We start from the raw sequence: 27,587 nt of genomic DNA on the forward strand, positions 1-27,587 counted from the left end.
CCTGGTCTGGCCTATATGTGACTCCAGACCCACAGAAATGTGGTTGATTCTTAACTGCCCTCTGAAATGGCCGAGCAATCCACTATGACAAAATCAGCACCGTGGGAGTACCTTCACCACAAGGACTGCATCGGTTCACCATCACCTTCTCAAGGGCAATAAAGGCCGGCTTGCCAGCGACGCCTACACCCCGTGAACAAATAAAGAAAAATCTGTTCACCAACAGATCTGCGCCCTAAAGACCCTCCAAGGTTATGGCCTTCTGCTGAGAGTCCTTTTCCCCCTCCTCATCCTCCCGCTTCTAGCTGCTTGTCCTGCTTTGCAATGGCCGTTCTTCATTCTCCCAGTCATCCTCAAATCCAAGAGGAAGGCCTAGTAGTCCACCCATGTCTAGTAGCAACTGATCTGCACAGAAGTCTTTAAGTCAGCAAAAAAACTCCTTCAGCACCTGTCACACTACTCCCTGTGCACTACTGAAGTTTTAACCAACTATAGAAAGCACCCAAAACTTGCAAAATTGCAGCAACATCCACAATAAATAAGCCAGCAACTAACCTGTAAGTAGTTGATGATCCCTTTAAATAGCATTGGTCGGAGTACTTCATGCCGTTTAACTTTGTGTTCAGCTTTGCAAGGTTAAGAGTGCATAGGTTAGAAGGGGAATGGCGGTAGCGCCAGAAGCTCAGAGTAAAGATAATGATGACGGTGGCGGGGGAAGGGATGGGAATATTGTTCAACCTGTCCTGGACACTTTATGGTGTGCAAGGTTAAGAGAGGGCATAGGCCAGAGTCTGGAGCCCCAAAATGCACACTAATTGACATCATGATCTGCCTGCTCTGCATGCTGCCAGCGGACGTTAGATGTATGTGCAGCAACCACTTTATCAATATTACATCCAGCGCACTTTGCATCAGAATTGCACGCACGTGCTGCGAATGCCATTTTGGAACTTTAAGGGGCCTCTGAGCACCTAAAAAACCTGGCACGACTCAGCCCAATTTTGCCCCCGCTGCCTTTTGGATAAGACATTAAATCGAGGTCCCATCTGCCCTCTTAGGTGGATGTAAAAGATCCCATGGCACTATTTGAAAATGACTAGGGGACTGCTCCCGGTGGCCATGCCAACAGAAATCTCTCAACCAATGCCACTAAAACAATTTAGTGGGCCTTTTATCTCATTACTGGTCATTACCTTGCTGTGTGCAAATTGGTGCTGCGTTTCCCTATATTATAATAGTGGGTGCATTTCAATTGTACATTCCTGTCTGGCATAAAAATAAAAAAGGGAAGGTGGCTCAACCGTGTCTATCAAGGGAAATCAGGGATAGTATTGAAGCCAAGGAAGTGGCATACAAATTGGCCAGAAATAGCAGCGAACCCGGGGACTGGAAGAAATTTAGAACTCAGCAGAGGAGGACAAAGGGTTTGATTAGGGCAGGGAAAATGGAGTACGAGAAGAAGCTTGCAGGGAACATTAAGACGGATTGCAAAAGTTTCTATAGATATGTAAAGAGAAAAAAGTTAGTAAAGACAAACATAGGTCCCTTGCAGTCAGAATCAGGGGAAGTCATAACGGGAAACAAAGAAATGGCAGACCAATTGAACAAGTACTTTGGTTCGGTATTCACTAAGGAGGACACAAACAACCTTCTGGATATAAAAGGGGTCAGAGGGTCTAGTAAGGAGGAGGAACTGAGGGAAATCCTTATTAGTCGGGAAATTGTGTTGGGGAAATTGATGGGATTGAAGGCCGATAAATCCCCAGGGCCTGATGGATTGCATCCCAGAGTACTTAAGGAGGTGGCCTTGGAAATAGCGGATGCATTGACAGTAATTTTCCAACATTCCATTGACTCTGGATCAGTTCCTATCGAGTGGAGGGTAGCCAATGTAACCCCACTTTTTAAAAAAGGAGGGAGAGAGAAAACAGGGAATTATAGACCGGTCAGCCTGACCTCAGTAGTGGGTAAAATGATGGAATCAATTATTAAGGATGTCATAGCAGTGCAATTGGAAAGAGGTGACATGATAGGTCCAAGTCAGCATGGATTTGTGAAAGGGAAATTATGCTTGACAACTCTTCTGGAATTTTTTGAGGATGTTTCCAGTAGAGTGGACAAGGGAGAACCAGTTGATGTGGTATATTTGGACTTTCAGAAGGCTTTCGACAAGGTCCCACACAAGAGATTAATGTGCAAAGTTAAAGCACATGAGATTGGGGGTAGTGTGCTGACATGGATTGAGAACTGGTTATCAGACAGGAAGCAAAGAGTAGGAGTAAATGGGGACTTTTCAGAATGGCAGGCAGTGACTAGTGGGGTACCGCAAGGTTCTGTGCTGGGGCCCCAGCTGTTTACACTGTACATTAATGATTTAGACGAGGGGATTAAATGTAGTATCTCCAAATTTGCAGATGACACTAAGTTGGGTGGCAGTGTGAGCTGCGAGGAGAATGCTATGAGGCTGCAGAGTGACTTGGATAGGTTAGGTGAGTGGGCAAATGCATGGCAGATGAAGTATAATGTGGATAAATGTGAGGTTATCCACTTTGGTGGTAAAAACAGAGAGACAGACTATTATCTGAATGGTGACAGATTAGGAAAAGGGGAGGTGCAACGAGACCTGGGTGTCATGGTACATCAGTCATTGAAGGTTGGCATGCAGGTACAGCAGGCGGTAAAGAAAGTAAATGGCATGTTGGCCTTCATAGCTAGGGGATTTGAGTACAGGGGCAGGGAGGTGTGGCTACAGTTGTACAGGGCCTTGGTGAGGCCACACCTGGAGTATTGTGTACAGTTTTGGTCTCCTAACTTGAGGAAGTACATTCTTGCTATTGAGGGAGTGCAGCGAAGGTTCACCAGACTGATTCCCGGGATGGCGGGACTGACCTATCAAGAAAGACTGAATCAACTGGGCTTGTATTCACTGGAGTTCAGAAGAATGAGAGGGGACCTCATAGAAACGTTTAAAATTCTGATGGGTTCAGACAGGTTAGATGCAGGAAGAATATTCCCAATGTTGGGGAAGTCCAGAACCAGGGGTCACAGTCTAAGGATAAGGGGTAAGCCATTTAGGACCGAGATGAGGAGAAACTTCTTCACCCAGAGAGTGGTGAACCTGTGGAATTCTCTACCACAGAAAGTTGTTGAGGCCAATTCACTAAATATATTCAAAAAGGAGTTAGATGAAGTCCTTACTACTCGGGGGATCAAGGGGTATGACAAGAAAGCAGAAATGGGGTACTGAAGTTGCATGTCAGCCATGAACTCATTGAATGGCGGTGCAGGCTCAAAGGGCCGAATGGCCTACTCCTGCACCTATTTTCTATGTTTCTATTTCAAAAGTACTTTACTGGCATTGAAGCTTTGGGATGTCTTGAGGATTTGAAAGGCGCTACATAAATGTAAGTTCTTTCTTATTGTATGTGAAGGGCTGTGGCAGCTCCTAAGATAAGTCCTCAGGTGCTATATAAATGTAACTTCTTTCCCAATCCAGCAACATAATCCTTACAGTGACCCCTGCCAACGCACCGGAAACACGTTTTGCGCAGACGCAACGCTACCCGAGTTCGCGCACGCGCAGGCCGCCAAATTTGGCAAAGTGCTCGAGGTCGCGCATGCGCAGTTTATTTTGTTTTCATCATGGCGGCGCAGATTGACTGTGAATTCCTGGTGAAGAAAGCTCGGGATTTGGTGACGGAAGATCCCTGGGCCGCCAAAGCCTGGTTAATCACCGCCAGGACCTTGTACCCTACCGATTTCGGAATTCAGGTCGGTGTGAGTTCAGAGGAAGGGGTGAAGTGGCGCCTCTTGTGTGAGCGCCAGCGGCTCGGCTCGGAATAAAGATGATGATGGGGAGGAGAGGCAGTGGGGGATGGGAATATTGTAGAACCTGTCCCAGATTCTTTATGGCATCAAATCCATCGGCACCAATCAGCCCATCAAACTGTTCCCATATAAAGAACTACACTTTACTGTTTTACAGCTCAGTACAGTGTAAATAACACTGCCCATATCCCCCAATAACTGACATTCAACAACCCTGTAAAACTGTACACTATAATAATATATGTTAGTAATAAGTCACAGCTCTTTACAGTGTTTGCTAAAAGAATAACAGGTCTATACAGTATTAACATTGACACTGATAGCTCTGTTCAGGGTGCATAACTAATCATTGACAGCTTCATACAGTATGCATAACAAAAGATTTAAAGATTAATACATCACACTGCCTTTACCTTGCAACTTGTTTAGGCAGTTAACATAATAACAACAACAATGGTCGACAGGTGTTTTTGTGACTGGAAGGCTGTTCCCAATGGGGTCCCGCAGGGCTCTGTGCTAGGTCCCTTGCTTTCTGTGATATATATCAATGAATATAGGGGGTATGATTAAAAAGTTTGCAGATGATACAAAAGTTGGTCCTGTGGTTGATAATGAAGAAGAAAGCTGTCGACTGCAGGAAGATATCAATGAACTGGTCAGGTGGGCAGAACAGTGGCACATGGAATTCAATCCAGAGAAGTGTGTGGTAATGCATTTGGGGAGAGCCAACAAGTCAAGGGAATACATAATAAATGGTAGGACACTGAGAAGTGTAGAGGGACCTTGGAGTGCAAGTCTACAGATCCCTGAGGGTAGCAGGTCAGGTAGATAAGGTGGTTAAGAAGGCATATGGGATACTTGCCTTTATTAGCCAAGGCATAGAATATAAGAGCAGGGAGGTCATGCTTGAACTGTATAAAACACTAATTAGGCTACAACCAGAGTACTGTGTGCAGTTCTGGTCACCACATTACAGGAAAGATGTGATTGCACTAGAGCGGGTACAGAGGAGATTTACGAGGATGTTGCTAGTTCTGGAGAATTTTACCTATGAGGAAAGGTTGGCTAGGCTAGGGTTGTTTTCTCTGGAACAGAGGAGGCTGAGAGGAGACCTGATTGAGATGTATGAAATTATGAGGGACCTAGATAGAGTGGATAGGAAGGAGCTATTTACCTTAGCAGAGGGGTCAACAACAGGGGGCATAGATTTAAAGTAATTGGTAGAAGGTTTAGAGGGGATTTGAGGGGAAATGTTTTCACCCAGAGGGTGTTGGGGATCTGGAACTCACTGCCTGAAAGGGTGGTAGGGTTAGAAACTCTTACCACATTAAAAAAAAGTACTTGGCTATGCATTTGAACTGCCGTAACCTACAAGGCAATGAACCAAGAGCTGGCAAGTGGGATTAGGCTGGCTAGCTCTTTGTCAGCCAGCACGGACACGACATGCCAAATGGCCTCCTTCTCTGCTGTAAATTTCTATGAATCTATGAACAGCAGCAATGTGTATTTATATAGCACCTTTAACGTAGTAAAATTTCCATGGCGCTTCACAGGAGTATTATAAGACAAAAAATTCTTTGTGATCCAATATTATAGTGATATAAAATGAGTGATTAGTCTTGTACATTTCTTTTAAAAGTTATAAAACGTTCTTTTTAAAAGCTATACAAAATTAATAAAAACTTGAGAGTAAGTTAAAGGCTGTTTATGTTTCATTTAAAAAAATATATTTCTTCAGAATCCTTAGATTAAAATCCAGCTTTATAATTCCTGTGTATTTTGTACAGTGCAACATACTCAGAGTAGTTTACCCGAGTTGAAGCCTGCCTTGACTACTGGGAAGTAAGTTTCCTCTCGCAAATTCGCTCTGAGGATCACAAAGAAAGTTTGGGCAGTTTCAAGCCAGATTTTAATGAGTGTTCAGTGCAAAATAATTTGGCACAAATGGGCACTAAATTTGAAATCTCAATACGAAAGGCCACAGAATGCTTGGTGTAGGAAATAGAAATATCGCATTGGTGCAGTGGGAGTTGTTTTCTGAGATTAATGCTAAATTACATTTTTAAGGCGGTAAAGAAAACTTTACTCTGCATTTAGTTTGACAAGGCAACAATTGATACTGACACTGGAAGACAAGAGTCTTTTATGCTTAATTTAATGAACACAAAAGTTGACCAAAAAATATAAACTGGGACCATGATGAGTCTATTCTGCTGAGAAATTAATTGTAAGTCATTCTGTCTCTGCTTGTTCTAATATCTTTATGTGGCGGATGTCACATTTTGTTTGATACGCTAAAGGTGTTCCTTAAATGCAAGTTGTTGATATAAAACTGACTCTTGAAACAACTCACTTAGTGGCTACACTTCAAAAGTACTTAATTGGCTGTAAAGCACTTTGGGATGTCTAGTGGTCGTGAAAGGCGTTATATAAATGGAAGTCTTTCAACCTTTCTTTTTATGGCTACTTGCTATCACGTAGTCTTCTGATTAGATTTGTACCTGTGACGACATCAAACTGACTGGTGAGCTGAGCGCAGGCAGCCAAATGCAAGGCCACAGTCAAAAGTTCCTCGCTACAGAGTTTCACATGGGCCTGTTCATTGCACAGTCCCGACTTGCATCTTCACCCCAGATATAGCTCGCATACAAACCTATTAATACTTTAAAATGATCTCCAAGATGCCAGTCACATGGGATGTTTGAATTGAATAGTTTGACACCCTTCTAAAAGATCTAATGATCTGTTCAAATTACTTCAGTTAACCTGTGATTGTAGGAAATGATGATGATCATCATAGGCAGTCCCTTGAAATCGAGGAACACTTGCTTCCACCCTAAAAATGAGTTCTCAGGTGACTGTACAGTCCAATGTGGGAATTACAGTCTCTTAACAGGTGGGGCAGACAGTGGTGGAAGGAAAGGGTGGGTGGGGAGTCTGGTTTGCCGCACACTCATTCCGCTGTCTGAATTTGATTTCTGCATGATCTCGGCGACACGACTCAAGGTGCTCAGCGTCTCCCGGATGCTCTTCCTCCACTTTGGACGGTCTTGGGCCAGGGATTCCCAGGTGCCAGTGGGGATGTTGCACTTTATCAAGGAGGCTTCAAGGGTGACCTTGAAACGTTTCCTTTGCCGTGTAGGAGTTCATAGTAGAGCGCTTGCTTAAGGAGTCGCGTGTCGAGCATGCAGATGATGTGGCCCACCCAACGGAGCTGGTCGAGTGTGGTCAGTGCTTCGATGCTGGGGATGTTGGCCTGAGTGAGAACACCTACCGGGAGATCTCAGAGATGCCGTAATCGTGACCATCTTCAAAAAAGGGGACAACTGCGGTAACTACAGAGGAATCTCCCTGCTGGCGGCCACTGGGAAAGTCATCGCAAGAATCCTCCTCAACCATCTTCTCCCTGTGGCTGAAGAGCTCCTCCCAGAGTCATAATGCGGATTCCGTCCACTAAGGGATACAACAGACCTAAATATTTTTAACTAATTTGCTGACATCTCCCCTACCCCTCCCATTAATATTGTAATTGTTTCTGTTCTTGACAAACAAAAGTGGAAGCTGGAAATGATCTTCACTGCGCAATAACTGCAAGAGACATGCAGGGAACAGCACCAACCCTTGTACATGGTCTTTTTTGACCACACGAAGACCTTTGACACTGTCAACCGTGAGGGACTATGGAGCGTCCGTTTCGGCTGCCCCCAAAAGTTTGTCACCATCCTCCGCTTGCTCCACGACGACATGCAAGCTGTGATCCTGACCAACGGATCCACCACAGACCCAATGCACATCCGGACTGGGGTCAAGCAGGGTTGCGCCATCACACCAACGCTCTTCTCGATCTTCCTTGCTACAATGCTCCATCTCACTCTCAACAAGCTCCCCGCTGTAGTGAAACTAAACTATAGAACCAATGGGAACCTGTTCAACCTTCGCCGCCTCCAGGCTAGATCCAAGGTCGTCCCATCCTCTGTCACTGAACTACAGTATGTAGACGACACTTGCGTCTGCGCACATTCAGAGTAGGAAATGAACGCTTGTTCAGACAGTTATCAGGAGCACCACCGCTGGACAGAATGACCCTTCTGGCTCTTCACTCAGCAGACATTAATATATTAAACCACTTTTTTTTGTTCTACTGGAACATCCTTCAGACACACATTGATGGCTGTTTTGCAAGACCGGGAGCCTGCTGAAATAGCTAGCAATAACCATTTTTAAACATGTGTGCTGTGATAAGCAAGAACGAATCCAATAAATAATCCATCATAGACAAAATGTTTCACTTTTGTCACAAGACAGAAAAATAGACAAAGTCAAAGAGTTAGAATGGGATATAATGAGACAGGTGCAGGAATCTTTTGGACCCTGAGCAATATGGAAGATCAAGTTGATCAATTAATACATACACACATTTTAATATGTACATCCAGCAATGATTTTAAGGTGGAAATTCAGTGTTTTTGTAGTTTATGACATGAACAGAACTATTTGATTAAATTGTAACTAGTACAATGTCATCTATTCTCTGATGTCTGCCCTATCTTTACCTTCACTCAGTTCCTCTTCTGCCATCACAAATGAAATTGTGGAAGTGAAGTTACGGCACACTGCCTTTGTACTCAATGGAACACTTAACCAATCTGAAGTTTTTAACTTAATGTTCATATATGGTAGAATCTTGGCTAAACGTTTTAGTATTTTACTGAAGGTTGTGCTGGTTATTAGCAAATTGCAGCTCATTTCAATCACACATTAACTGATATATTTATGTCAGTACTATTGAGAAATCATACCTAAATATTTTTAACTAATTTGCTGACATCTCCCCTACCCCTCCCATTAATATTGTAATTGTTTCTGTTCTTGACAAACAAAAGTGGAAGCAGAAAATGCTGGAAATACTCAGCAGGTCACCCTTCCCTCATCTTCCCATGGTCTATCTCGGACGCGTCCCTTCCTTTCCTCAACTTCTCTGTCTCGATTTCTGGGGCTAGGCTATCGACCAATATTCACTATAAGCCCACTGACTCCCACAGGTACCTGGATTACACTGCCTCCCATACTACTTCCTGTAAGTACTCTAGTCCATTCTCCCAGTTTCTCTGTCTACAATGCATCTGTTTTGATGATGACAATACCAGTGCATCCAATATGTCTTCCTTTTTCCTCAACCGAGGATTCCCTCCACCGTGGTTGACGGGGCCCTTGACTGTGTCTGTTCCATTTCCTGCACTTCTGCCCTCACTTCTTCCCCTCCCTCCCAGAACCACGATAGGGTTCTCCTTGTCCTCCTCTTCCAGCCCACCAGCCTCCACATTCAGTGGATTATCCTCCTCTATTTCCGCCATCCCACCAGCCTCTGCATTCAATGGATCATCATCCTCCTACCTCCAGTGTGATCCCACCACCAAACACATCTTCCCCTCCCCTCGCCTTCAGCATTCCGAAGGGACCGTTCCCTCTGCGACACCCTGATCCACTCCTAAATCACCCCCTCCCCTTCCCACGGCACCTTCCTGTGCAAGTGCAGGAAATGCCACACCTGCCCTTTTACCTCCTCCTTTCCCACTGTTTAGGGCCCCACACACTCCTTCCAGGTGAAATAGCGATTTGCTTGTACTGCTTTCAATTTTAGTATATTGTATTTGCTGCTCACGATGTGGTCTCCTCTACATTGGAGAGACCAAACGCAGATTGGGTGACCGCTTTGTACATGTCCATTCAGTTCACAAGCGTAAGCCTGAGCTTCCAGTCGTCTGCCACTTTAATTCTTCACTCCACTCTCACTCTGACCTCTCTGTCTTCGGCCTCCTACACTGTTCCAACGAAGTTCAACGTAAGCTTGAGGAACAGCACCTCATCTTTCGAGTAGGCATTTTACAGCCTTCTGAACGACGATAACAACAACAACAACTTATTTATATACCGCCGTTAACGTAGTAAAATATTCCAAGGTGCTTCTCAGGAATATTATAAGTCAAAAAATTTGACACCGAGCCACAAAAGGAGAAATTACGGCAGGTGACCAAAAGCTTGGTCAGAGAGGTAGTTTTTAAGCAGCATCTTAAAGGAGGAGAGAGAGGTAGAGAGGCATAGAGATTTAGGCAAAGAATTCAAGAGTTTAGGGCCTAGGCAACAGAAGGCACAGCCCCACCAATGGTTGAGCAAATGTAATCAGGGATGCTCGAGGGCAGAATTAGAGGAACGCAGATATCTCGGGGGTGGGGGGGGGGGGGGGCTGAAGGAGATTGCAGAGATAGAGAGGAGCGAGGCCATGGAGAGATTTGAAAATAAGAATGAGAATTTTGATATCGAGGCGTTGCTTAACTGGGAGCCAATGTAGGTCAGCGAGCACAGGCATGATGATTGAACGGGACTTGGTGCGAGTTAGGACACAGGCAGCCGAGTTTTTGGATTACCCCAATTTTACGTAGCGTAAAACGTGGGAAGCCAGTCAGGCGTGTGTTGGAATAGTCAAGTCTAGAGGTAACAAAGGCATGGATGAGGGTTTCAGCAGCAGATGAGCTGAGGCAGGGGCGGAAAGGGGCGATGTTACGGAGGTGGAAATAGGCGGTCTTAGTTATGCTGCGGAAAGGTGGTTGGAAGCTCATTTCAGGGTCAAATATGACACCAAGGTTGCGAACAGTCTGGTTCAGCCTCTCGGGTGGTGGGAGAGGGATGGAGTCAGTGGCTAGGGAACGGAGTTTGTGGCAGGGACCGTTATTCCCAATATTTAATTGGAACAATTTCTGCTCACCCAGAAATGGGAATAGCAAAATCACCAACAGCTGCCGTCCAAAAAAATGGGGGCAGAGGTTATGATCTGAAATTGTTGAACTCAATTTTGAGTCCTTGACTTGTCTGCACCCTATGTCACAGCTAACCATTCCATCCTTCTCCAACGCCTCTCCACCGTCGTCCAACTAGATGGAACTTTACTTGCCTGGTTCCATTCTTATCTATCTAATTGCAGCCAGAGAATCACCTACAACGGCTTCTCTTCCCACTCCCGCATCATTAACTCTGGTGTCCCCCAAGGATCTATCCTTGGCCCCTCCTATTTCTCATCTCCATACTTTACCTTGGCAACATCATTCAAAAACACAGCGTCAGTTTCCACATGTATACTGATGACACCCAACTCTACTTCACCACCGCTACTCTTGACCCCTCCATGGTCTCTAAATTGTCAGACTGACAATTTAGAGATCCCACATAAAGCTTGCTTCTTGATTTAGATGGTTCCAGAGGTCACTGTGAAATTCTCTTTCACTTCCCGATTTACTATCTGGTGTCCTTTATTCTGTTGTTGCACATGCTGGTAATGAAACTGGGGTTCAATCAGCAGGTTGCTGATAATATTTGAAACTGAACTCTTAATCTTGCTTGATTTCCCCCTAAAAATAATGTAGAACTGAATATTGCTTTGATGCAATATAAATGTTTTGGATTAGTTTACTGATTTTTTTTGCCATTAATATTTTAATGGTTTTTGTTCTTAGTATGAAATGTACACAATTGAGCGAAATGCTGAGAGAACGGCTTCAGCTGGAAGACTCCTTTATGACATGTAAGTAACACAACAAGCAACTTTCCGCACTAAAGTGTTTTGAGATAGTGCCAGGCATCTCTATGGGAGATGAAAAGAAGAAACTGCAAGTGCTAGAAATCTGAAATAAAAACAAAATGCTGGCAATACACAGAAAGCTCACCAGCATCTGAAAGAAAAACGTTAGGTAAACATTTTGGATGTAGAGTGTTCATTCGAACCCATTCTCGGGAGCTTGTGTAGGATCTGAATACGAAATAATCATATTGCAGGAGAGTTTTCTCTTTTTAACCCTGAAATGGAAACATTAATATTTTCAACTGTAACAGCATCAATTGATGGAATTTCAGAGCAGGTTCACGAGGTTGATTCCTGAGATGAAGGGGTTGTCTTATGAAGAAAGGTTGAGCAGGTTGGGCCCATACTCATTGGAGTTTAGAAGAATGAGAGGTAATCTTACTGAAACATACAATATTCTGAGGGGACTTGACAGGGTAGATTCAGAGAGGATGTTTCCCCTCAAGGAGGAATCTGGAACTAGATTCAGAATAATACGGAGATGAGGAGGAATTTCTTCTATCTGAGGGCCATTATCTTTGGAATTCTCTACCCCAGAGAGCTGTGGAGGCTGGGTCATTGAATATATATAAAGTGGAGATAAATAGATTTTTGAATGATAGAGGAGTCGAGGGTTATGGGATGTGGGCAGGAAAGTGGAGTTGAGGCCAAGACCAGATCAGCCATGATCTTATTGAATGGCGGAGCAGGTTCGAACGGCCAAATGGCCTACTCCTGCTTCTATTTCTTATTTCTTATGTTCCTATGAATTATAAATGTGAGATATTCTTTTGGGCAACAAGAGGGAGGTGGTGTTAACTTGTGTAATGTTCCAATTAGGTATTGTCTGTATTGGGTAATGAAACACTACTTATTCTAGGATTACAAATCAAAGTATTTTCTATTCCTATATAATTTATCTAATTTTATTTGGGTTGATGCATCTAAGCTAGCCACAATTAACCTGAATTTAAGACTTAAGTATGTTATAACTTTGTAATGGTATGCATTCCAGAACAGTGAAGTATTAGTGTGTGCATTACAAGTAACTCAGTGTGTCTTTCTAAATAACAGGTTTGTAAATTTTCCTGATCAGCCGATGGTATGGAGGGAAATAAGCGTCATTACAGCAGCACTGCGTAATGATGCACAGGACAAGCAGACACAGTTTTTACGAGGTAAAAAATTGTTTCATTTTTCTTCATGCCCTATATCGTGTGTTCACCAAATAGAGGTAAACCAACTCACTGTACTACTGAGTGGGGTGGCATGAAATGGAATTTGTCATAATTTTTCCAGTGTACAGTGTTGTTTGGAGAGGCGGCAGGGGATGGGAGAGTAAGAGTAATGAATGGAAGGAGAAATTGGAAGATGAGTTACTCCAGGCTATCATTGTGTGATTTCAATCATCTATCAAAATCCCAATCCTGACAACTTTGTCGGTGCGGGAGTCATCCACACGAAGTCCATCCAGGTCGGCTGTTTGTTGAGGCTGGAACCCAACGGTCAGGCACAGATGTATCGCCTCACACTACGCACAAGCAAGGAGACCGTGTCGAAGCGACTATGCGAATTACTGTCTCAGCAGTTCTGAAGCCTCCTACATCGACACTTTTTTCTCTTTCCTGGATCGGAGTCTGGCAGGTCGCTGCCCACAAGTCAGCTCCCTAGGCGTCTACGCTTCTCAAAACCAGCTTCCCCCATCCTGTGCAGACCCAGCTCTTCGTGGATTTACACTTCTGCAGATACACGGAACCTGATTTAGCGCCGTAAACCAAGAGAAGTTGGGCGGGGAGAGGGAGGTGGGGGAGAGAGAATGAGGCTCCAACTGTCCTCCCGCATTCAGAAGTTTAAATTTCTCTTAATTCCCCCTCCTGCTTTGCTGAAAATGTCCTTCACTTGTGGACCTGTTTTGTATCTTGCAGGGTTGGCTTGTTTGTTAATCCCACCTCCTCCCCTCTGACTCCCATTTCTTTCACTCTGCTACTGCACTGGGAGTTGTCTTGTAAATGGTGAGCAAACTTGTGCTGTGTGTGTCCCAGATTAGCTGTAACCTAGCCTTGTTTATGTGTGAGAATCCCCATCTGCCTAATGCTTGTACATAGAACTAACCCAAGCGTCTGGATAACCTGGCAAATGGGGCTTCTTTGCAGTGCTGTATAAAGTGGAGAAAGCTTAATCAGATTTAAAGGCTGATTTTTAACATCAAGAGTGGCAGTAAACTAACGAGGTTGGGGGGTTGGGTGGTGGGGGGGGGAAGCCATGTTGAATTTTTGCTCTCAACCAGGCGTTGGACCAATGACTAATGAAGTTGCTGTGACCTCAAAGCAAAATGCTCGAGTCAAAATGTAACCTGGAAAAAAAAATACAAAGGATGTGAATAAAGTTCCCGGCTTGTCTTTACTGTACAACACGCACTGCATTACATCAGGCAGATCCGACTATTCCCCTAACGTGCTCTGTCCATTGTTTGATTTGCACGATTGAAAACAGGCAAGGGATCATGAATTTTCCCCCTCTGTGTCACTGTGCCTTTTGTCAGAAACCCCATTTGTGTGAGTTAGTGGGTTTTCCATTGCGGTTACAGCGGGCGAGGGACAAAGATCTGAGGGATCAAGGGGTATGGAGAGAAAGCAGGAAAGGGCTGTTGAGGTGAGTGATCAGCCATGATCATATTGAATGTTGGTGCAGGCACGAAGGCCGAATGGCCTACTCCTGCACCTATTTTCTATGTTTCTATGTCTTACGAAGCAATGCTGGTGGAGGCCTGGGTGCACATTAGGTGCCTGACTCCTTGAATTCAAATTGATGCATGACTTCTAATCACAGTAAAGCGTTTGTAAGAATTTTCTGTTGCAAATTTCTCAAAAGTCAAACGGCATATTGTTATTACTTTTAATGCATCATGTTGTATGTTATATTACGTAGAGGACAGTGAATTTCTGAATAATTCACAATCCAGAATGGCCCATTATCCTGTGGGGGTTATGCATCACACATTGAAAATTCTACCAGGCTCCATAGCATCTCATTCAAAAAATGTCAAAGTTGTCAGTTGTCACCAGTGGGAAGCTATGCCAGTTTAGAAAAGAAGTAAACTAACTTCCATATGCTAGTTGATGGTCAGCAAATTACAGGCAGCAAATCTAATCTTGGAGTTTAGCTAACTGAGTTTAGCAGTCATAATTTTTGTAGTCATCTGATCCTCTTGGTTGGATTACTAACTTGTAATTCAACATCAGCCTTCTAATATTTTCTGTATACAGAAGACTGATATTTAAAAAAATAAATATCAGTGTCTAGTGTTATGAATTGAATTAAAATAAAAAACAAGGAGGTGCAGGATTTTGCATCTTAATTCTTTGTGCCACACATATTAGGATGGAGATCAAACCTGCTCACGACAAATTACTGACTTCTCTTATGCTAGTAGGGGGGAGGGTTGTTCACTAGAGGTCAGATGTCCTCTAAAGAAGGGGGAGATTGGACAGCGAGTTACCCTGGGGTACCTTTTATGCCGACCAGTGACTGGTTACAACAAAAATCTGGCAGCGAGCCATCTTAGCTGGTGAATGATGCATGTAATGAGAATGACTAAGGAAGAGACAGGAGTTGAAAATGAGAAATAACCCTCAATTTAAATAATCCGCGGATAAGTCGATCATATCTGCGTGTATGCCGTGACACTGTTTTGAATTTTGTGAAAATTCAGTGATGTTCCTGTTTGTAAGTGGGGAAAAACAGCAAAAGAAATAATTTTGCTCCAGTTGGCTAAATATGCAACTGTAAGATGAAGGGTGTACAGAAGGTATTGGCAATAGGAAAATAAGCTGAATCAAGCTTCATGCAGCTAAGTGAGACTGTCCTTCTAATTTGACAGACTAAAGTAATTCAATAGTGCAATCATACATATGTAAGAACTGTCATAGAGCTTCTCATAGGTCTTAGGGGTTGCGTGATCAGTGCTTTAACTTAATCCTGTCTGATAGGTTTTGGATCTGCAGCGCAGCACAATTGTGTTGCAACATCACCGCTGGTTTTGTCATCGTTGTGGCAAAACAATTAACTAACAAATGTAGTCATGTAATCTAAGAAGTCTTCCAAATAATTTGAAGTTATTTTGTACTAATAAAATTGAATTAACGAGTTATTTGAATTAAGCTATGTAAATAACACAGAAAAGTGGGAGTTTAGTGCTTAAAAATTGAATTATCAGATAATTTGAATTAAGAGAAATGGACTCTGGTTTTCTTTAGGTTTCTCACAATTGTTACAGTCCATAGAAATCAGTGGTATAAAAGCAAAATATTGCGGATGTGGAATCTGGAATAAAAACAGAAAATGCTGGAAATCTTAGCAGGTCAGGCAGCATCTGTGGAGAGGAAGCAGAGTTAGCGTTTCAGGTCGATAACCCTTCGTCAGAACTGGAGAGTGTTTGAAAAGAACAGATTTTTAAGAAGCACTGAAAGGGGATGGGGAAGAAAGAACAAAAGGGAAGGTCTGTGATAGGTTGGAAGATAGGAGAGATTAGAGAGACAAAAGGGATGATGGTCCAAATTCAAATGCTAATGTCAGGAGTGAGAAAAACATTAGTCGAGATAGGATGTGAATGGTGGGATTATGACCAGCTGCCATTGGAGACGAGAAAAAAAGAAACAGACTCTGAGGGACTGGGGGGGGGTCCCTTGTCCTCACCTTTCACCCCACCAGCCTCCACGTTCAATGGATCATCCTCCGCCATTTCCGCCACCTCCAGCGTGATCCCACCACCAATCACATCTTCCCCTCCCCTCTCAGCATTCAGAAGGGACCGTTCCCTCCGCGACACCCTGGTCCATTCCGCAGTCACCCCCAGCACCCCCTCCCTTTCCCATGGCACTTTCCCGTGCAAGTGCAGGAGATGCAACATCTGCCCTTTTACCTCCTCCCTTCCCACTATCCAGGGCCCCAATACTTCTTCCAGGGGAAACTTGTACTTCTTTCAATTTAGTATACTGTATTTGCTGCTCACGATGTGGTCTCCTCTACACTGGGGAGACCAAGCGTGGATTGGGTGACCACTTTACGGAGCACCTCCGTTCAGTCCGCAAGTGTGACCCTGAGCTTCCGGTCGCCTGTCACTTTAATTCTCCACTGCATTTCCACTCTGACCTTTCTGTCCTCGGTCTCCTACACTGTTTTAACGCAAGCTCGAGGAATTGCACCTCATCTTTCGTTTAGGCACTTTACAGCCTTCTGGACTCAACATCGAGTTCAAAAATTCCAGAGCGCAACCGCTACCAATCTTTGGCTCCCTTTCCGCTCTCTCCCTGCCCCGCTCAGAGCCTTTTTCTTTTTTCGCCTTGTCTCTAATGGCAGTTGTCATTATCCCACCATTCACCACCCTATCTCGACTAATGTTTTTCTAACTCCTGACATTAGCATTTGAATTTGGGCCAGCATCCCTTTTGTCTCTTTAATCTCTCCTGTCTTCCAACCTATTACAGACCTTCCCTTTTGTTCTTCCCCATCCCCTTTCAGTGCTTGTTAAGAATCTGTTCTTTTTGAACACTCTCCAGTTCTGACGACAGGTCATCGACCCGAAATAACTCTGCTTCCTCATCACAGATGCTACCTGACCTGCTGAGATTTCCAGCATTTTCTATTTTTTATTATAGAAGTCAGTGGGTAATGCTGTAAAAGTTATCATCTGTCATTCTCACTTCTTCCAGAGGATGGAGCTGTTACTACTTAGGAGAAAACAATGGCCCAAAAATTGCTGTCATACTAACAGCAATGCTAATAGTGTGTGCCATTATTCAAGTGCAAATGCCACAGCGCCTTCAGCCGAGGGCAGATGCACAATTAATTGCAGAAATCCAAAAGTTGCTGCTGTTAGTTTTGCGAAAACATTATCTCTCTGGCTGGCTCCCCATTCAAATGCATTGAGTGGCAGTTAGCTGTTAATTTCAGAATTGTTCTATCTGATTTGATAAGGAGATGCACAGTTGCTTGACTTATTCACTCAGATCCCAGATGCCCTCTAAAGAGCACCTTGCTGTTTCCATCTTCCACCTCCAGCAACTTTCAGGGCAAAATATCATCGACATTAAACGGGCAAGGTCAAGTCTAACTAATGGTGGGCGCCGTTCATTGACCAGTTACAGGAGTTTTGGTGCCAATATGGAACTCACCACTTGCACTGTCCCCACTTATCCCGGACAGCTGACCATTTGCCATAGGCGTCAATTACAAAAGCACTCCTTAAACCGTATTAAGAGCGCTGACTATTTTGGGCAGTTCAAACGGCTATTTTCACCTTGTTAAAGTGCAATTTAGTGCTAACCACATCGCCTCTGGAACTCCTGCCATTGCTATGAGTCCTTCTTGCTGACTTGATGAGCTGAACACCTTCCGGCTTAATTTTAAAGTTAACATGACAGTCTGACCGGCTCTTAAACGGATCTAGCTCTTTAATCTCCAACCCAAGTTTCTGAGGAATAGCTGACAATGAAATTTCAACGTCCTCATCATTATCTTAAAATCCCTCCATGATCAACTGTTTGTCTATTGACATTTAGGCATTGAGTAATGGCACTGTAAATGTACACCGTGGGAAGTGGAGAGACGGAGGATAAAGATTCCCTCCGGCCTTTTTAAAAATTGAAATGATTTTTTATTTTATGAAATATTTATGAAACAACATACCACGTTATACTAGTCATCGTGTATAGCAGGAAAATCGCATTCACAAGAACGCGCCCGCTATATGTAGTGGGGACTATTGCTAGAATGGTTGTTCTTGCTTGCTTCAAGGGTGATGCTGTAATCTCTCTGAGCCTGTTGCAACAAAAAGCTATAAAGACTTAACATTTCCTCCAATTAATTGTAGGCAATTGATTAGATATAATCACGCACTTATTACTTCAGCGTTCTTCACACTGGAGAATATAGTGCAGCACGAGAAAGATTAGGAACAAGATTAGGCCATTCAGCCCCTCGAGTCTACTCCACCATTCAATTAGATCATGGCTGATCTGCACCTCAAGTCCTTTGCTCCATATCCTTTGATATCCTTACGTAACAAAAATCTCTGTCTTGAAAGCTCCAGTTGTCCTTCTAAATGCAGCCTTTGGGGGATGAGAGTTCCAGATTTCTACTACCCTTTATGTGAACTTTGTACTGTATTCCTGTATTTTTCCAGAAAAGGAAGGAATTTACCTTTCCATGTTGCAAAACAAAATTACTTCTTAAAGGATTGTAAAACGCTTTCTTAAGTGGCCAGCATGGTGTCTAGCTTTAAAACTAGCATTGAGGCATACTGAGCCTGTCCTTGTCCCACATTGGATGTGGTTTGCAGAAATAGAGCAAGAGTTCCCAAGCTGGCTTCTCTGTCACAGAATAACCCAAGTTACTGGTGACATGTGGTCTTTGTATAATTGAGAAAGATAATATCGTTTGTAAATGTCAATTATCAGCGGTGTGCGAAGTTTCTGATTGATATATATCCTATCTGAAAGGGCTACATGAACCAAATGTGAATACTTAGTGAGATATTGAAGTACAAATAATATACTGTACTTCTAAGAGCCAGTTGGATATAAATCATAAATTTTAAAACTCGGTTAAATTGCTTTTCAGGACTGTTTGAGACTCTTCCAGGTCGAATACAATGTGAAATGCTTCTTAAAGCCACAGAACAGTGCTTCAACACATTAGAGAGAGCAGAAATGTTGCTGCTTCTCTTGAGACGGTTCCCAGAATCCGTGGTACAACACGGGGTATGTATTTTCATATAATACTGATCTTGTTTTATACTGTTGTTAACTAATTCTTATAATGTCACTGCTGGTGTGATGTGTTCTGTGTCAGCAATTGCTATAGATCAGTTCTGTTAGTGTAACAAAAATAAGTTTAAGATGTGTGCAGCAGTTTCTCTGCAGCAGGATCTTTAGTAAGCTGTTTGTTCTGAATGTACTGTTTCCTATGATTTTAAAACTTATAGCACATAGTGGCCAAATAAGGCGTAGGGGTCAAGTCCAGATTTGCCACACGGTGAGTGCCTGACCTCAGCAGTTTCATTCAGGATGCTTAGCGGAGGTTGGACATTTCCTTGCGGGCCAGAATAGAAAATCAGAGGCAACATCACCCCAGACCACAACTCCTAGAGGCTGAAATTGCCCTCCGCGGGAGATTGGGGGGGGCAATTTCAATTATCAGGAAATTTACTGCCCGGCGGGAGTCAGAGGGAAGAGCTGGAAAATTCGGCTCTTTAACTCTTGACACCGCCTCCCAGTGCTTTTTTGGTGCTGTTTGAGGCAGTGTAGGGGCAGGTTTGTGTCGGGAGTGGGGCAGTGATGACGACAGCGCAAGGTCGATGTGAAGCCCACTGGGCCACCGGGGAGGGTTTCGGCCTGGCCAGCGGCCCGGTATCCAAGAGGGGGTGCGGGGCTGCCTGTTGTCGGCCCGGCCGAAACTGCGGCCGTCATTTTAGGGCCAACTCGGGAGTCAGCCGACAATTAAAGCAAAATGATGGCTGCGGCGGTGCGCCCTCCCCTTTAAGGATGGCCACACCGTCCTGCCACTGGCAGCTTCCTACTGCACGAAGCTGTGAGAGGCACCGGCCGCCTGCGGCCACGCTCCCATAAGGCAATTTCCCCCACGGGGCAGAAAAGGTGTTGTCGCTGGGTGGTAAGGGGTCAGTGCGCTGGGTGCGACAGAAACCCGTTCCCGCCGGCCCGGGGGCAATTCCAGATGGGCCGGCCCTGCTGCCTGCTCCTGTATGGTATGGCCGTACCACCCCTTTAGAGGCGGTAACGGGCCTTAAAGAAGGGGGCAATTTCCATCCCCGCCCCCTTTATGGGAATTGCACAGTGGTATTGTCAGATTTCTGGTAACAATTTGATTTCCTACCATCCTGGACATGTACAAGGAGACATAGAAAATGTAGAGAAGGGAAGAATGGTATGAAATAACTTGATCCTCCCCTACCCCAAAAAGTCCAAATCAAAGAACCCAACATTAAAAAAATAGACTATTTCCCATTTCTTTCTGTTGAAAGCTGCATTTTACTCGAACGAGCATACGGGGATAGTCTCCATTCCCCATGTACTTGATCCTGTTGCAGCCAGCAGTTTGGAATGTCATCAAGGTTACTTAATGCCACATGTCCACCAGCCAGCAGGTGGGACAGTACAACAAATATTGGTCAACAAGAGGTCAGCTGTGAGTAGAAATGCTCCATTATACTGCTATCTAATGCTCTGGACAAGAACTGACAAAAGTCATCCAACTGAGATATGACCTCAAGTGGTTGGTATGTGGGGGTCCTGGTGATTACCAATGTGTGAGTAAAATGCTTATCCTGTCTTAACTGCTGGAATATGCTGAGAATAATGGATTTAAAAAGAAATCTCATGCAATTTAAAGAAAAAAGGAAACCATAATAGATTTGTGAAAGAGCAAGCCACCTTCAGATAAATTTTTGAAATAAAAAGTCCAAATTACAAATGATCAGATGTTTGTGATGTAAAAATAGACATTGTAATGTGTGGATTTACTGTCTGCAGTTAGTGGCACTGTTAGTTATGTAGCTGTGCCCTTAATCCATAAAGAATTTAAAAATATGTTAAAAGTTTTGTGAATAGCGCGCATTTCCTGTACATATCAAAATTGCTTCTGTGTCATGATTTTTCAGTCACAATTTTGAATGGTCAACATTTGACTGCCGTGTTGTAATCCTGACATTATGTGGGATTATTGTCTCCCTCTGGTATCTCTCACATCCTCTGCCCATAGAATGTCTGTCTGCTCCACTTATAAGTGACGTGAAAAGAAACAGCAGTAATTATACTCAATGGAAATAGGTGCAATACTGTGGGAGAGCAGAAGAATTTAGGGGCACATGTTCACAGGACATTAAAGATAGCACATCAGGTTGATAAGGCTGAAAAAAAAAGCAAATTGGTTTTATCAGAAGGTATGGAAAATAAAAGCCAAGAGGTAATGATGAGCCTATATAAAACATTAATAAGACTTTACAAAAGCAAAATACTTCAGATGCTAGAATCTGAAATAAAAACAGAAAATGCTGGAAATACTCAGCATGTCAGGCAGCATCTGTGGAGAGAGAAACAGATTTCTGACAAAGGGTCATCAATCTGAAATTTTTGGCCTAAGTTTGCCCCAAGGGTTAGAACGACCCATCTCCGTGTGGTGCGCTGACTTTTTAGAACAGAAACGGCGTCTATTATTTACCTTGGTATTCTCCCCTCCGTCCGGTCGATCCAGGCCCTTGGAGCAGCGCAGCAGAATGCTTAGAGGGTGGAGCCAGATCCCGACATTGAAAACAGTGCCGGGACCTCTGCACATGCGCGCTAGAGTGTGCGAGCATGTACAGTAGCTCCTCACCCCCAAGACTGCGTGGGAGGGGCCTGAAGCACGCCGCCCCTAGCCCTGGCCGAATGGGCTCACCAGGGCGGCGAAGATCAGACTCGGGCCTCCCTTCCTCCCGTTTAGCTCCCGCTCCCCACACCTCCCGTTCAGCAGTTCCCCCTCCCTCCACGGTGGTGGCGGCGGGGCCCGCCCGCCCGGCCTCTCGCTTGGGGGCAGGCCCCGCCCGAAGTACTCAGTGAGAGCATGGCGGCGGGACCCATTCAGCATCCCTCACCCCTCTTCTCCCCTCGCCCCTCCTCTCCCCTCGCACCTCCTCTCCCCTCCCCCCGCCTCTCCCCACCCGCCCACCTCTCCCCTCCCCCCTCCTCTCCCCTCTCCCCTCCCCCCTCCTCTCCCCTCGCCCCCGCCTCTCCCCTCCCCCCTCCTCTCCCCTCCCCCTCCTCTCCACTCCCACCTCCTCTCCCCTACCCTCCTCCTCTCCCCTCACCCCCTCCTCTCACCCCCCCTCCCCGCTCCTCTAACCTCCCCCCCTCCCCACTCCTCTCTGCTCCCCCCTCCTCTCCCCTCCCCCCTCCTCTCCCCTCCCCCCCTCCTCTCCCCTCCCCCCTCCTCTCCCCTCCCCCCCTCCTCTCCCCTCCCCCCCTCCTCTCCCCTCCCCCCCTCATCTCCCCTCCCCCCCTCATCTCCCCTCCCCCCCTCATCTCCCCTCCCCCCCTCATCTCCCCTCCCCCCCTCCTCTCCCCCTCCCCCCCATCTCTCCCCTCCCCCCTCCTCTCCCCTCCCCCACTCCCCACTCCTCTCCCCTCCCCCCTCCTTTCCCCTCCCCCCCTCATCTCCCCTCCCCCCCATCTCTCCCCTCCTCCCCTCCTCTCCCCTCCCCCTCCTCTCCCCTCCCCCCTCCTCTCCCCCTCACTTACACTCTCCCACCCCCCCTCCCCCTCCCTCCTCCCTCCCCCCTCTCCACTCACTCCCCTCTCCCCTCACTCCCCTCTCCCCTCACTCCTCACTCCTCACTCCCCTCTCCCCTCACTCCCCTCTCCCCTCTCCCCTCACTCCCCTCTCCCCTCACTCCCCTCTCCCCTCACTCCCCTCTCCACTCACTCCCCTCTCCCCTCACTCCCCTCTCCCCTCTCCCAACACTCCTCTCTCCCCCCACTCCCCTCTCCCCTCACTCCCCTCTCCCCTCACTCCCCTCACTCCCCTCTCCCCTCACTCCCCTCTCCCCTCACTCCCCTCTCCCCTCACTCCCCTCTCCCCTCACTCCCCTCTCCCCTCACTCCCCTCTCCCCTCACTCCCCTCTCCCCTCACTCCCCTCTCCCCTCACTCCCCTCTCCCCTCACTCCCCTCTCCCCTCACTCCCCTCTCCCCTCACTCCCCTCTCCCCTCACTCCCCTCTCCCCTCACTCCCCACCCATCACTCCCCTCACTCCCCTCTCCCCTCACTCTCCTCTCCCCTCACTCTCCTCTCCACTCACTCCCATCACTCCCATCACTCCCCTCTCCCATCACTCCCCTCTCCCATCACTCCCCTCTCCCATCACTCCCCTCTCCCATCACTCCCCTCTCCCATCACTCCCCTCTCTCCATCACTCCCCTCTCCCATCACTCCCCTCTCCCATCACTCCCCTCTCCCATCACTCCCCTCTCCCATCACTCCCCTCTCCCATCACTCCCCTCTCCCATCACTCCCCTCTCCCATCACTCCCCTCTCCCATCACTCCCCTCTCCCATCACTCCCCTCTCCCATCACTCCCCTCTCCCATCACTCCCCTCCCCTCCTCTCCACTCCCACCTCCTCTCCCCTTCCCTCCTCCTCTCCCCTTCCCTCCTCCTCTCCCCTCCCCCCTCCTCTCACCCCCCCTCCCTGCTCCTCTAACCTCCCCCCCTCCCCGCTCCTCTATCCGCTCCCCCTCCTCTCCCCTCCCCCCCTCGTCTCCCCTCCCCCCTCCTCTCCCCTCCCCCCTCCTCTCCCCTCCCCCCTCCTCTCCCCTCCCCCCTCCTCTCCCCTCCCCCCTCCTCTCCCCTCCCCCCTCCTCTCCCTTCCCCCCTCCTCTCCCCTCCCCCCTCCTCTCCCCTCCCCCCTCCTCTCCCCTCCCCCCCATCTCTCCCCTCCTCCCCTCCTCTCCCCCCTCCTCTCTCTTCCCTCCTCCTCTCCCCCTCACACACTCTCCCACCCCCCCTCCCCCTCCCTCCTCCCTCCCCCCCTCTCCCCTCACTCCCCTCTCCCCTCTCCCCTCACTCCTCACTTCCCTCTCCCCTCACTCCCCTCTCCCCTCACTCCCCTCTCCACTCACTCCCCTCTCCACTCACTCCCCTCTCCCCTCTCCCCTCTCCCCTCACCCCCCACTCCCCTCTCCCCTCACTCCCCTCTCCCCTCACTCCCCTCTCCCCTCACTCCCCTCTCCCCTCACTCCCCTCTCCCCTCACTCCCCTCTCCCCTCACTCCCCTCTCCCCTCACTCCCCTCTCCCCTCACTCCCCTCTCCCCTCACTCCCCTCTCCCCTCACTCCCCTCTCCCCTCACTCCCCTCTCCCCTCACTCCCCTCTCCCCTCACTCCCCTCTCCCCTCACTCCTCACTCCCCTCTCCCCTCACTCCCCTCTCCCCTCACTCCCCTCTCCCCTCACTCCCCTCTCCCATCACTCTCCTCTCCCCTCACTCTCCTCTCCCCTCACTCTCCTCTCCTCTCCACTCACTCATCACTCACATCACTCCCCTCTCCCACATCACTCCCCTCTCCCACCACTCCCCTCTCCCATCACTCCCCTCTCCCATCACTCCCCTCTCCCATCACTCCCCTCTCCCATCACTCCCCTCTCCCATCACTCCCCTCTCCCATCACTCCCCTCTCCCATCACTCCCCTCTCCCATCACTCCCCTCTCCCATCACTCCCCTCTCCCATCACTCCCCTCTCCCATCACTCCCCTCTCCCATCACTCCCCTCTCCCATCACTCCCCTCTCCCATCACTCCCCTCTCCCATCACTCCCCTCTCCCATCACTCCCCTCTCCCATCACTCCCCTCTCCCATCACTCCCCTCTCCCATCACTCCCCTCTCCCATCACTCCCCTCTCCCATCACTCCCCTCTCCCATCACTCCCCTCTCCCATCACTCCCCTCTCCCATCACTCCCCTCTCCCATCACTCCCCTCTCCCATCACTCCCCTCTCCCATCACTCCCCTCTCCCATCACTCCCCTCTCCCATCACTCCCCTCTCCCATCACTCCCCTCTCCCATCACTCCCCTCTCCCATCACTCCCCTCTCCCATCACTCCCCTCTCCCATCACTCCCCTCTCCCATCACTCCCCTCTCCCATCACTCCCCTCTCCCATCACTCCCCTCTCCCATCACTCCCCTCTCCCATCACTCCCCTCTCCCATCACTCCCCTCTCCCATCACTCCCCTCTCCCATCACTCCCCTCTCCCATCACTCCCCTCTCCCATCACTCCCCTCTCCCATCACTCCCCTCTCCCATCACTCCCCTCTCCCATCACTCCCCTCTCCCATCACTCCCCTCTCCCATCACTCCCCTCTCCCATCACTCCCCTCTCCCATCACTCCCCTCTCCCATCACTCCCCTCTCCCATCACTCCCCTCTCCCATCACTCCCCTCTCCCATCACTCCCCTCTCCCATCACTCCCCTCTCCCATCACTCCCCTCTCCCATCACTCCCCTCTCCCATCACTCCCCTCTCCCATCACTCCCCTCTCCCATCACTCCCCTCTCCCATCACTCCCCTCTCCCATCACTCCCCTCTCCCATCACTCCCCTCTCCCATCACTCCCCTCCCCCTCCTCTCCACTCCCACCTCCTCTCCCCTTCCCTCCTCCTCTCCCCTCCCCCCTCCTCTCACCCCCCCTCCTGCTCCTCTAACCTCCCCTTCCCCACTCCTCTCCGCTCCCCCTCCTCTCCCCTCCTCTCCCCTCCCCCCCTCATCTCCCCTCTCCCCTCCCCCCCTCATCTCCCCTCTCCCCTCCCACCCTCCTCTCCCCTCCCACCCTCCTCTCCCCTCCCCCCTCCTCTCCCCTCCCCCCTCCTCTCCCCTCCCCCCATCTCTCCCCTCCCCCCCCATCTCTCCCCTCCCCCCTCCTCTCCCCTCCCCCCTCCTCTCCCCTCCCCCCTCCTCTCCCCTCCCCCCTCCTCTCCCCTCCCCCTCCTCTCCCCTCCCCCCTCCTCTCCCCCTCCCCCTCCTCTCCCCTCCCCCCTCCTCTCCCCTCCCCCCTCCTCTCCCCTCCCCCCTCCCTCTCCCCTCCCCCCTCCTCTCCCCTCCCCCCTCCTCTCCCCTCCCCCCTCCTCTCCCCTCCCCCCTCCTCTCCCCTCCCCCCTCATCTCCCCTCCCCCCCATCTCCCCTCCCCCCTCCTCTCCCCTCCCCTCCCCCCTCCTCTCCCCTCCCCCCTCCTCTCCCCCTCACTTACACTCTCCCACCCCCCTCCCCCTCCCTCCTCCCTCCCCCCTCTCCCTTCACTCCCCTCTCCCCTCACTCCTCTCCCTCTCCCCTCACTCCCCCTCTCCCTTCACTCCCCTCTCCCCTCTCCCCCACTCCTCTCCCCCCACTCCTCTCTCCCCCACTCCTCTCTCCTCCCCCCACTCCCCTCTCCCCTCACTCCTCTCTCCCCCACTCCCCTCTCCCCTCACTCCCCTCTCCCCTCACTCCCCTCTCCCCTCACTCCCCTCTCCCCTCACTCCCCTCTCCCCTCACTCCCCTCTCCCCTCACTCCCCTCTCCCCTCACTCCCTCTCCCCTCACTCCCCTCTCCCCTCACTCCCCTCTCCCCTCTCCCCTCACTCCCCTCTCCCCTCACTCCCCTCTCCCCTCACTCCCCTCTCTCCCCTCTCCCCTCACTCCCCTCTCCCCTCACTCCCCTCTCCCATCACTCCCCTCTCCCATCACTCCCCTCTCCCATCACTCCCCTCTCCCATCACTCCCCTCTCCCATCACTCCCCTCTCCCATCACTCCCCTCTCCCATCACTCCCCTCTCCCATCACTCCCCTCTCCCATCACTCCCCCTCTCCCATCACTCCCCTCTCCCATCACTCCCCTCTCCCATCACTCCCCTCTCCCATCACTCCCCTCTCCCATCACTCCCCTCTCCCATCACTCCCCTCTCCCATCACTCCCCTCTCCCATCACTCCCCTCTCCCATCACTCCCCTCTCCCATCACTCCCCTCTCCCATCACTCCCCTCTCCCATCACTCCCCTCTCCCATCACTCCCCTCTCCCATCACTCCCCTCTCCCATCACTCCCCTCTCCCATCACTCCCCTCTCCCATCACTCCCCTCTCCCATCACTCCCCTCTCCCATCACTCCCCTCTCCCATCACTCCCCTCTCCCATCACTCCCCTCTCCCATCACTCCCCTCTCCCATCACTCCCCTCTCCCATCACTCCCCTCTCCCATCACTCCCCTCTCCCATCACTCCCCTCTCCCATCACTCCCCTCTCCCATCACTCCCCTCTCCCATCACTCCCCTCTCCCATCACTCCCCTCTCCCATCACTCCCCTCTCCCATCACTCCCCTCTCCCATCACTCCCCTCTCCCATCACTCCCCTCTCCCATCACTCCCCTCTCCCATCACTCCCCTCTCCCATCACTCCCCTCTCCCATCACTCCCCTCTCCCATCACTCCCCTCTCCCATCACTCCCCTCTCCCATCACTCCCCTCTCCCATCACTCCCCTCTCCCATCACTTCCCCTCTCCCATCACTCCCCTCTCCCATCACTCCCCTCTCCACCTCCTCTCCCCTTCCCTCCTCCGCTCCCCTC

General features: G+C 48.7%; 1 protein-coding gene across 6 annotated transcripts in view; it reads left to right on the forward strand.

Annotated features, from left to right (window-relative positions):
• ints10 (integrator complex subunit 10) overlaps positions 1 to 27,587 on the forward strand; it is a 215,996-nt gene that overhangs the window by 123,076 nt on the left and 65,333 nt on the right. For 3 of the 6 annotated variants that reach the window (XM_070871971.1, XM_070871984.1, XM_070872004.1), the window contains exons 1-4: positions 3,643 to 3,771; positions 11,337 to 11,404; positions 12,515 to 12,618; positions 19,061 to 19,200. In XM_070871971.1, coding sequence (XP_070728072.1) covers positions 3,643 to 3,771; positions 11,337 to 11,404; positions 12,515 to 12,618; positions 19,061 to 19,200 — 441 coding nt within the window. Of the gene's footprint in view, positions 1 to 3,642; positions 3,772 to 11,336; positions 11,405 to 12,514; positions 12,619 to 19,060; positions 19,201 to 27,587 lie in introns of those variants that run through there. The other 3 variants (XM_070871989.1, XM_070871997.1, XM_070871978.1) reach the window with 1 other exon arrangement.

This window comes from Pristiophorus japonicus, chromosome 2 (genome assembly GCF_044704955.1).
Source record: "Pristiophorus japonicus isolate sPriJap1 chromosome 2, sPriJap1.hap1, whole genome shotgun sequence".
Classification (NCBI taxonomy): Eukaryota; Metazoa; Chordata; class Chondrichthyes; family Pristiophoridae; genus Pristiophorus; species Pristiophorus japonicus.